This window comes from Hemiscyllium ocellatum, chromosome 12, assembly GCF_020745735.1.
Source record: "Hemiscyllium ocellatum isolate sHemOce1 chromosome 12, sHemOce1.pat.X.cur, whole genome shotgun sequence".
NCBI classification, from domain to species: Eukaryota; Metazoa; Chordata; class Chondrichthyes; order Orectolobiformes; family Hemiscylliidae; genus Hemiscyllium; species Hemiscyllium ocellatum.
The window spans coordinates 57,342,789-57,355,007 of record NC_083412.1 but is presented as its reverse complement, the minus strand read 5'-3'; the positions used below and the strand labels follow the sequence as shown (position 1 = coordinate 57,355,007).

Here is a 12,219-nt window from a genome sequence, read left to right as displayed (position 1 = left end):
CTTTGCCTTCTCCCTGCTCTCCATTCAAGGGCCTAAACATTTTTTAACCTGTACCTTGTATTTGCTGCACCCAATGTGGCCTACGTTACATTGGAGAAATCAAACGCAGACTGGGTCATTGTTTTGTGGAACACCTCCAGTCTGTGTGCAAGCAGGTGTCTGACCTTCCTGTAGCCAGTCATTTTATCATGCATCCTGCTTGCATGCCCACATGTCTGTTCACAGCATGCTGCAGTGATCTAGTGAATCACAGCACAAACTGGAGGAACAACATTTCATTTTCAGACTTGCCACTTTATAGCCTTCAGACTTTATTGAGTTCAACAGCTTTCCAATTGTGAACCATTTCTTCCCTTTCTTTTATCATGTTATCATGTCCTCTTTCCTGTCTCCCTTTCCCCATCCCTGTGTCAGTCCTTTAAGTCTGGTAGGAGAGCCACCATTGTTCTGTCAACCTCACATTCTAGTCACTTTATCTGAACTATTACTATCATTTCTGCACCAGCACCCTAAATATACTAACCATGCCCCCTCCATTCCCCCAAATTATAGCATAAATTCTGTCCCCTCCACACTTACTTCATTATCTAAACCCAAAATGTTAGCTTACTGTCTCTCCATGGATACTGTCTGACCCACTGTGATCTCCAGGATTTGTTGTTTTCAGTACAGAATCCAGCATCTGCAGTAATTTGCTCCTAGCAATCTATCTGTAGCGGGCTGTCGTGAATTCCTTATGAAGTGTGATGACTTGGTCCTGTGAAGTGTCATTAAATATTTTACTGTGCTAAAGGCCTGATATAAATGCAAGTTTTTGCGAAGTAACATGATTCCATTGATTTTATTTACTGATGTTGACCAGTCTTGCCCAACGATATTCAATGTTAATTTTTTAATCAATAGCAGTCTTCAAAAAGTAAAGACAATAGATTTCTCCAAAGAAATTCTTCCTTTATAAGGTATTGTTCCCGTATTGCTGGGAAAGTACAGCAAGTCAGGCAGTATCCGTGGAGCAGAAGAATCGACCTTTCGGGCATAAACCGTTCATCAGGAATGGTCCTGTGTCCGAAAAGTCAATTCTTCTGCTCCTCGGCTGCTGCCTGACCTGCTGTGCTTTTCCAGCAACACACTCTCGACTCTGACCTCCAGCATCTGCGGTCCTCACTTTCTCTTAGTTGTTCCTGTATTGTTGTCATTGCTGGAAAATGGGAGCTTTCAAGAAAGATAGAAATGATTCATTGTCTATCATCAAAACTTAGTTTGCAATATTGCTGCAATATTGCATAATTGCAGTTTACTAAAAAGTGATAAATGTCGTGTAAATTCAATGTGTTTGAATCCATAACATACAAAAAATTTTACATTAAAACAATTTGCTAGATCTTAATATTTTAATGGTAGCCATGATGTGGAGATGCCGGTGTTGGACTGGGGTGGACAGTTACAAATCACACAGAGATGAAGGAGCGTGCTCCAAAAACTTGTACTTCCAAATAAACCTGTTTGTCTATAACTTGGTGTTGAGTGATTTTTAACTTACTATTTTAAGTCATATGTCTACATTTAGTCAAACAAATTGAGATAAAATGAACAAACAATTCACATGAGATTGTAGATTTTGTCTTTGTAATGATTGGTTGAAGTTATTCAATAACTTTTCTGCTGAAACTAAATTGAATGTATCAAATTATTCAGTAAGGATTGTTAAAAGGTGATAATGGGATTTTCTTTCTCTTTCAGCGATCTTCTTAGGTATTTAACTTGTGGTCCTGCTATTGCACTGGAAATTATGGGAGATGAGGCTGTTTTTTCATGGAGGAAACTAATTGGATCTCCAGATTCTGGGAGAGCAGAAAGTGAAGCCAGAATTCGGGCTCTTTATGGAATTGACAATGCCAATACTCATGGTTCTGAATGTGCTGCAACTGCAGCTCGAGTAAGCATTTTTATATGAGATTGTGAGGTTGAGAGATAACTGTGTTCTGAGGCCAATTTATTTAGTTAATAAAGGCTTAAAACCTGAATGCTTCAGTTAAAATGCTTGAAGAAATACTGGTCTAGTTACTTAATGGTTGAACTTGAAGAACATAGAACAAGAAAAACCTATCTTGTCGTTGATCTTAATCTAAAACTTTGTTTTGAAAATATTTGCTTACTGATTTGATATTTCCAATTTGAACCATTTATTCCTCCTGAAAATTGATAGGGAACTACTTAATTATATCTTTCAGTATTTAACTCTTAGACTGGAAGATGTAAAATTATTTTTTTTTAATTGAGCCCCATCGTTACAAATCCCACTTGAGCTTACTGTTGACCATTGCAAAAAAATTTTGATAATCTGAAGGTAAGGCTGGGCCCACACTTATATGGACTGTAGGGGTCAGGACTTAGAGAACATAACAGGTGGATTTAGTATAAGTGGGAAAATAATAAAGACTAAATTAGGGTTGCAGAGCTCACACATGAATGTATGGAGTGTGGGAAGTTAGATTGGTGAACTGCAGGAGCAGCTAGCTTTGTGGAAATAATACGGATGATAAAAATGACCTGGCTCAGAACAGGAATGAATGCTAAATATTCCTGGATACAATATTTTTTTTAGAAAAGATGGAAAAGGAAGAATGGTAACAGGATTAATGAAAGAGGAATTTGCAAAGCTGGAGAGAGAGGATGACCTAGAGAGTCCAGGACAAAATCCATTTACTAGATCTAAGAAGCAAAAATAGGTACAATCAAATTGCTCTGTGTAGTTTCTAGGCTACCAAATAGTGAGAAAGATGTCGATGAACAAATTTTCAAGGAATTTTATAGAGTAGTTATAAAGTTGGACTTTAATTTTCTGAATATAGTCAGGAATAGTAGTAGTACAAAAGGTCTAGAGGATGAAGAATTCTTAGAATGTGTTCAGAAAAATGTTTGAAAACATACTGTTGTCGATGTGAAAGGAGACATTTTTGGCTTGTTTTTTAGGAATGAGGTAGGCAAAGTGAATCAAGTGCCAGTCGAGCAACATTCTCAAAGCTGTTAATTATTGTATTATAGATTTTGGGTTGGATATGACAAAAGTACAATCTTAAAGTAAGAATAATTAACTCATTATTAAGTTATAAGAAAGCCAGTGGGGTAAGAATGGTTCTGGCACAAAAAGGTTTGAATCTAAGATTATCTCAAGAATTTGGCTCATTTTAAAGAAGAGGGAGTCTAAGCATAGCAAAGGAAAGTTAGGGCAAACAGATCCAGAGCTATCTTGGTGATAAATAGGCATGCATTTTCTGTTTAATGGCAGGTGTCAGTTTGTAGAACAATTGAGAAGGTTCAGAGGGAAGCTGACAAAGAAAATAAGAGAAGGAAAGAAAGAGTGCAGGAGGTTTGGAAATATCCTGTGGAGATAAAACTGCTGATATTGATCACTTGCATGAGTTAATTAACCCTCTCTGGCACTATTGTCTGTCCTTCATTCCAGACTTTGGGAGTTTACCTCCTGGAGATTTGCTCCTGCTCCCTTCTGAGAATAATTCTTGAGGGTCTTCTGGTCTCCTGCTGCCCATCTCAAACATCAATGCCAGTTTTATTAATTTTGGTTTCTTCTGTCTGCTTAGTTTGTTCACTTTTCAAAGATTTATGGCTGCTCCTTTTTTTGTTGAGGTATTAATGCTAACATCCAAATCACTTATACAAATGATGAAAAGTAATGAACCCAGCACCGATCCTTGTGGCACTCCACTGGTCACAGGCCTCCAGTCTGAAAAACAACCCTTCACCACCACCCTCTGTCTTTGACCTTTGAGCTATTTGTGTATCCAAATGGCTAGTTCTCCCTGTATTCCATGAGATCTAACCTTGCTAACCAGTCTCCCATGGGGAACCATATCGAACGCCTTACTGAAGTCCATATAGATTACGTCCACCATTCTGCCCTCATCAATCTTCTTTGTTACTTCCTCAAAAAACTCAATCAAGTTTGTGAACGTGATTTCCCATGCACAAAGCTATGCTGACTATCCCTAATAAGCCCTTGCCTTTCCAAATACATGTACATCCTGTCCCTCAGGATTCCCTCCAACAACTTGCCCACCAGTAATATCAGGCTCACTGGTCTATAGTTCCCTGGCTTGTCCTTACCATCTTTCTTAAACAGTGGCACCACATCAGTCATACATTAACTTGTGTTTTTAGCACCTTGTTGTCTAGCTAAGAGATTGGCTTGTTGGTGTAATATTAATTGACCAAGGTTATTCAATGTGTATTATTCCCTGATTTGCCTTTTCCAAATGCAGCACCTCACATTTATCTAAATTAAACTGCATTTGCCTACTGGTCCATCTAATCAAGATCCAGTTGTGCTCTGATGTTACCTTATGTACTGTCCACTGCACTTCCAATTTTGGTCTCATCTGCAAACTTACTAGCTACACTTTCTGTGTTCACATCCAAATCATTTTACATAAATTACCTTACACAGGTTTATAAAATCATGAGGAGCATGAATAGGGTAAATAGGTAAGGATTTTTTCCCTGGGGTGAGGGAGTTCATAACTTAGGGGGCGTAGGTTGAGGGTGAGAGGAGAAAGATTTAAAGGGACCTAAGGGGCAACTTTTGCAGACAGAGGGTGGTGTGTGTATGGAATAAACTGCCAGAGGAAGTGGTGGATGTTGGTACAATTACAACATTTAACAGGCATCTGGTTAGGTATATGAATATGGAGGGGTTAGAGGAACATGGGCCAATTGCTGGCAAATGGGACTAGATTAATTTGGGATATCTGGTTGGCATAGACAAGTTGGACTGAGTTGTACATGTCTATGACAGTATAAATGCAGAACTGACAGGAATCTTTGAAAATGGTAATAAAGCAGTTAATCAAGAAGATGGGATGCTGAGATTCATAAATAGTAACATAGTTAAAAAAGCCAAAATGTTACTCCAAACCTACATAAAACACTAATTCAATACTGTGCAAATGTACGTGAAAGCTATGGAGGCAATACAAAGAGACGTGCTGGAAATTGTTTCAGGGATGTGAAATTATTATTATGTGGATGGACAGAAAAGATTGGATTGTTTTCCATGGAGCTTACAAGGCAAAATGGAAATTTTATAGAAGTGTTTAAAATCATAAAGTGTTTAGGTGAAGGAACAAAAGAGCAACTGCTTTCAATAGTTGAAGGCTTTATGATTGGTACTCACAATTTTAATGTGAGTGGCAGGGGAGATAACAGGATTGTTATTGCTCTAGTAATCCATGCTAATATTATGGGGACGTGGGTTCAAATCCTACCATGGCAGCTGGTAGAATTTGAATTCAATTCAATCTCTTTTTACTCACTTATGAGATGTGGGCATCTCTGCATGGTTAGCATTTAGTTCCCCTTGAGAAGGTGACAGTGAGCTTCCTTCTTGAACTGCTGCAGTTTTACGCTGTAAGTAGATTGGGAATTCCAGGATTTTGACTAACGATACTGAAGGAACAGTGAAATATTACAAGTCAGGATGAAGAGTGGCTTGGTGGCGAACCTGCAAGTCTTGGTGTTCCCATGTTTGGCTGATCTTGTCCTTGTCCTTGTAGATGGTAGTGGCTGTGGGTTTGGAAGGTGCTGAATAAGCAGCTTTAGTGTATTTATGCAGAACAAACTGCTGCTACTGAGTGTTGATGGTGGAGGGAATGGATGCTTGCAGATGTGGTGCCAGTCAAGCAAGCTGGATGGTGTTGAGATTCTTGAGTGTTGTTGGAGCTGCACCCATCATATTCCTGACTTGTGCATTGTAGATGAAGAGAAGGCTTTGGGGAGTCAGGAGGTGGGTTACTTGCTGCAGTATTCCTCGCCTCTGACCTGCTGTTGTAGCCACTGTATTTATATGGTGAGACCAGTTGAGTTTCTGGTCATTGCTAACCCCCAGGATGTTGATAGTGAGGAATTGAATGATGGTGAAACCATTGAATGTGAGAAGGCAGTGGTTAGATTGTGGCACTTGTGTGGCACAAATGTTACTTGCCACTTTTCAGTCCAAGCCTAGATGTCGTTCTGGTTATGGATTTAGAGACTAATCTCAATATAGTGACCACAAAACTATTGTTGGTTTGTTGTAAAAACCCATCTGATTCATTAATGTCCATTGGTAAAGGAAATATTTTAGCTACATTTGACTCCAAATCCGCAACATTATGGTGGACTCTTAAGTGGCTTCTGAAATGGTCTAGAAGCCAATGAGTCCAAGGGCAATTAGGGATAGGCAGCAAATACAGGCATTACTGCCAATGCTCATTCCATGAAAGAATAAAATAAAACAAAAACATGAAGGAAAACTTGTAATCGTGACAAATGACTAAAACTTCTTATACATTGAGGGGGAATGACGGATTCAGATTTTAATAGCCTTTAAAAAGGGATTTGGTAAATATTTGAGGGGAAGGAGTTGTATGGATACGTTTGAGAAAATGGGGGTTTATGGTTAACCATATTCTTTTCAAAAAAATTGGCAGGGATTTTATGGGCTGAATGGCTTTCTTCTGTTCTGCACTGGTTCTTTGCATATGAGATTCCCCCACATGCCCCCACCCAGTCCAGAAATATTTGCCTTGAGATAGCTCTCGCTATTTATGTTCTGGAAAGCCAGGTCAACAAACAGATTAACAAGGATATCCTTTTTGCGAACAACATAAGATCTTAAAAAATACATTTTTGACTGGCTGTTCCATCCTTTTTTCACCAGCAAACCTTTGGCTTTATCTTTCAGACAGAGAGTGTTCCCTCCATATGAATAAAACTAGTCATACTTGAAATTTAATCTTTCCAATTTTTATAGATGTTTTATAGCTAATAAGTTATTAGGTCCAAAATAATAATTAATTTTTGCTTTTCAGGAAACACACTATTGCCTTGGTACTGACATGTACAGACCTGCAAGATTGAAAGTTCAACGCTTAATTTGTGCTAAACGATGTCATTTCAGCTGGCATAGGGTTGAAGCTAGTACAACTACCTTCTGTAGGCAGAAGAGGCGAGTCAGGACTTTAGAAAATAGAACAAATTAACCACTCAGCTGTTCTTGAAGCATTTCTGAGGAGAGAAACAGATTGTGTTTCAGATTGATTATCTTTTGTCAGAACTTGGTTTTATTTAAGATTTCGGGATTGACTGCACTTTGTTTCTGTATTAGAAATACAGAATGGATCTGTTCAGTTCATTTTGTATTCTTGTTTTTATAGGAACTAGAGATTTTTTTCCCATCGCTTGGTAAAGGGCCATCAAATACAGCAAAATGTATTGATTGCACCTTATGCATTATCAAACCTCATGCTATTGCTGAAGGTAAGCTTCAGATTTGTCATTGTAAAGGAAAGCATTCCTTTTTATCAGAAGGAAATTAAAATGTAGTTCATTTCTTAGCATTAACATACAAACTCACAACCTTTAGTTTTCTTTGATCATCTTTCCATAGATTTACTTCCAATTACTGTTTGAATATAATCATTACAGTTTCCTTAGACATTGTATGTTTGATCATTTTATGTGCATGATTTCATCAGTTTTCATTTTAGAAAACAAAGTGCTTGCATGGTATACTGTTTGCAATAAAAGTTTGTTGTTTCATTTAAAATCATTCATAATTGAGTATGAAGAACAGAAGGCAAACAGGGAAGGGCAATAAATGGTAACCTAGCCAACAACACCCTCATTGCAAAACACATTTAAAAAAGAAAGCTGAAATATGCTGAAAATGTGAATTAGGATAATTTAAATTAACTAAATTTAAAATAAATTTTAAAGAAGACTGAAGATACGTGTTACAAGTGAAGGATTGGAAAGAATACATATTAAGGGATAATTTTATATTACTTGTCGCAGTTTTAATTTTGTACTTTAGATGAACAGATTGTTTTAAGTGGAGGGATATGTCCCTCTTCTTTTTTTGTACATAAGAAGCATGTCTGCTTTGTGAAACTTCTACTTATGTAAGTGCCACAAAAACTGATTTTCAAAAATATTTTTGTTTCGTGCCTTTAATGCAGAATAAAGGGCCAAGCTGTTTCACATGGATATGATAAAACTAAATTAATATTAAACCACTCTTAGATATCAAGGAACAAAATTTCTGTATCAAAGTTTTGTGTTCCTTTTGAAATTCTAAGAGCAAATTCCTTTAATCAGATGACCTCTTTTCTGTTTGCTTATATTTGCTAGATTACTTTTCTAGTCCAAGAAATATTGCTAACGGCTATCAATTTTTAAATAGTGAGAAACAAGTTAAGAAAGAATAGAGGTTTGTGGGTCAAAAATCATCAAACTCTTAGTACACAGATAAAACATGAGCTAAGTGACTAACTGAACATTAATATTACCTCAAGGGAAATAACGTGCAAAGGAGTCATTTATTCTATGATTGGGTAAAGCTGTGGTAGAATGTATTGAAGTATACAATTTTCTGTGCATGCATCTTGGGACTGTGCATTGACTTTGGAACGTGTGCAGCACAAACTCTTTAGAATGTTACTGAGTTTAAAGGTATTTTGTTTTGTGGACAGGTTGCATCGATTAGTCTTGTGAAGTATCCCAAATTATTAAAATAATTTGTGGGATAGATAGGGGGAAAACTACTTTCTGTTGTGGGAAAGGTCTAGAATATCCCTCTTCTCTTCATCAAGAAGCCCTGTGAGATAATCTTCACAGCAAGACAAGCCCACAAAAAATACAGAGAGCAGCAGCTACCTTCTTTGGTCTCACAGAAACCTTCAATCCTGTTAACTGAGAGGGACATGAAAAATCCTCTGAAAATTTGGTTACGCACAGAAATTCAACAGCATCTTCTGTCTGCCTAATTGTAACATACAAATCATGATCCTCGTGAACCGAACCAACACAGACTCAATTTGAGTGTAAGCAGGAATTGTGCAAGACTGTTGTCTCTCCTGTGCTCACTTCTGTATGCCGCACCATAACACTCCACTCCTCCATACAGCTGACTGTGAAAGCAGACAACAACAATGAAATTCATCATCATATCCAGTGAGCCAGCACAGCATGTAGGCAGCTGAGGAGCATGCTGTATTGATGTGAAAGATCTCAAACCTGGCACCAAGCTTAAGAAGTACAGGGCCACAATGTTACCTGCCCTCTTGTGTCTATTGTGGATATGTCAATGTACAACTGAAATTTCAAAACTTTTAAGAAATACCACCAACAGTACAGCTGCAGAATCCTGTGAATTCAGTGGCAGGATAGGTGCTCCGAGACTTTCTCAGGCTAACACCCTCAGCGTCAAGGCGCAGCATCAATGACATTGGACAGGCCCGATCATATGCATATCTGACACAAGATTCCTGAAATAAACTTTCTATTTTGAGATTTATGGAAGCAAGTTATTACCAGTCCTCCAAAGCTTCTCTCAAAAAACACATTTCACTGACTCATGTGAAACTCTTGCTCAAGAGTTGGAGAAATTGGAGAAATTCCCCAAATTGGAGAAGAAACATCCATGAAGGTGCCATATATTTCAAGCGTCTCTGATAAATCTAACCCAGTGCAAACAGTGGAAGTAGCATGCAAAAACTCCCACCAACCTGCCTCTTCGAACACCATCTGTCCAACAGGTGCAGCGTATATGGATTTAGTCACTTCCACAACTTGAGAGTATGAAGAGATGAAATAGAAGCAGAAGTAGATCATTTGACCACTCATGCTCTGCAATTCTGTAAGATCATGGCTGATCATAGAGTCGTAGAGATGTACAGCATGGAAATAGACCCTTTGATCCAACTTGTTACCAGTACTTGGCCCATATCCCTCTAAATCCTTCCTATTCCTATACCTATCTAGACGCCTTTTAAATGTTGTAATTGTGCCATTACTACTTACTCTGACAGTTCATTCCATACACACACCATCTTCCTCATGCAAAAGTTGCCCTTTAGGTCCCTTTTTGACTTTATTCCTCCTCACCCTAAACCAATGCCTTCTAGTTCTGGACTCGCCCATCCCAGGAAAAAGGTTTTGAATTCCATTTTCTCATTTAATGTTTTTTGATTTCATTGCCTAAAAGAATCTATCCATCTTTGACTAAAAATATTCAATGATCACCTTGTCTACCATCTTCAGAGGCAGAAAGTTTCAAAGTCGTACAACCCTGTGGAAAAAAAAGCTCCTTATCTCTAGCCTAAAAAGATGAGCCTTAATTTTAAAACAAAAACCCCTAGTTATCTAGGCATCTACCGTGTCACGACCTTCAAGATAGGTACTTCACTGAAGGTACCTATCACTCTTCTAAACTCCATTTGAAACAATCTAAGCCTGTCCATGCTATCCTCCAAATACAATACACTCATTCCAATCTAGTAAATCTTCTCTTAACTGTCTCCAACATATTTACAACGTCCAAGGAAATAGATGAAAAGTGCACATAGTAATTGAGATGTGGTTTCACTGATTTTCCTAAATGACCGAAGCATAACATCCTTTTAATGTGTGATTCCTCCAATAACAAGTGTTAGTATCCCATTGGCCTTCTTGATTATGTGCTCTACCTTGCACACCAACTTTGTGACTCATGTACAGGAATACCTAAATCTGCCTGTACCTTTTGATTTCTGTAGTCATTCTACTTTGGAGAAATGTTCTGGTTTTTCATTCTTCCTGCCAAAATGAATAACTTCACCTTTTCTCTCATTGTACTTCATCAGCCAGATTTGGCCCACTTGCTTTCACCTATTTATATCTTGCTACAATCTCATGTTGTTTTCAACACATTCTTTCCTATCTACCTTTTAGTTCTTCTAAAAAAAAATTAGCTTCCATCTGATGTTACCCTTATTTAAGTAACTGACCTAAATTGCAAAATGTTGGGGCCTCAGCACAGACCCCTGTGGACTTCATGCATTCTGGCGATCAAGTAATGACTCAATTATATAAATATATTTTCTGTTTTCTGCCTGGCAGCCAGGCAATTTTCCACTTTGATGCCCTTAGAGCTTTTATTTTGCAATAACCATTAAAGTGGCACCTTGTCAAATATCTGGAAATTGAAGTCCAGTCAGTCTACCAGCTCCCCCTTATCTACAGTGTGTTATTTCTTCAAAGGAACCTAATAAATTAACATGGCTCCCTTTGACAAGACAATGTTGGCTGTTTATCTTGAAGTTGTCTAAATGAGCACTTAAAACATCTAATTGTTTTTAATACTTTACCCATGACAGGCATCAAGCTACCTGACCCTATTGTTTCCTTTTTTTAATGCTTCCCTCCCTTCTTGAATATTTTCTAATTTCCAGTCCAATGGAACCTTTTCCCGATTCTAGAGAATTTTGGAAAACTAACACTAAGTCTGCTCCCTCACTGGCCACCTTTTTTAAGACCCTAGTATAGAGTTCATCTGGTCCTGCAGACTTGTCAACATATGGTTTTGCTTAGTACTGTTTCCCTGGTAATTATAATTTCGCTAAGTTCCTCTCTCCCTTCTACCTCTTGATTTACATGAAATAGAGGAATATCTTACATTCTCTATTATAAAGACAATACAGAAGAAGGCAATCCTCAGTCCCAAGAGATTATCATAGAGGAAGATTGCTAAGTTACCGCATTCCACCCCATTACAGTATAGTCCATCATAATCAGAGTTAGTGATGTGCAGAATGCTAAAGATTCAGCTTTCTATCCTACCAAAGAAGTTGACTCCACTTTTATACCCATTGAGCTATAAAAATGTATGTAGGAGGGAAGAGTCCAACTGTGCACAGCAGGTCACACTCTATAACAGGCACCGACAAGCAATTTTGTTAATGCATTGGGCCAAGGAAAGCATGTGGATGCAGGATCTTAATAGGAAGGATATGGTCATTCAAATGATCCTCTATTGTTTGTACAGCAGGGGGTGTTCACAAAGGAAATTTGTTTGATTGAAGACCAGTCTTCCATCACCGCTTAATTGGAACCAATCCAATGAGAAATGTCTTAACAAAGGGAACTTTTGTACGTCACATTATCAAACGGCATCACTAAGTCAAAAGAGAAAATGCTGGACAATCTCAGCAGGTCTGTAAGGAGAGAAAAGAGCTGACGTTTCAAGTCTAACTGACCCTTTGTCAAAGCTAAAAAGGCATCAATAAGTCATCATCTTCCAAGAGCTCTACCAATCATCCATCTTTCAACAGAATAAGATCTCCAATCAGCCTGAACTTATGAAGTCAGAGAATTATGGAAAGATGGAGTAATGGGAAATTTAAT

General features: G+C 38.0%; 1 protein-coding gene across 5 annotated transcripts in view; it reads left to right on the top strand.

Moving 5' to 3' along the window:
* Positions 1-12,219, top strand: part of nme7 (NME/NM23 family member 7) — a 162,880-nt gene that overhangs the window by 31,630 nt on the left and 119,031 nt on the right. For all 5 annotated transcript variants that reach the window (XM_060833577.1, XM_060833579.1, XM_060833578.1 and 2 more), the window contains exons 5-6: positions 1,741-1,936; positions 7,212-7,314. In XM_060833577.1, the coding sequence (XP_060689560.1) occupies positions 1,741-1,936; positions 7,212-7,314 (299 nt within the window). The remainder of the gene's footprint in view (positions 1-1,740; positions 1,937-7,211; positions 7,315-12,219) is intronic.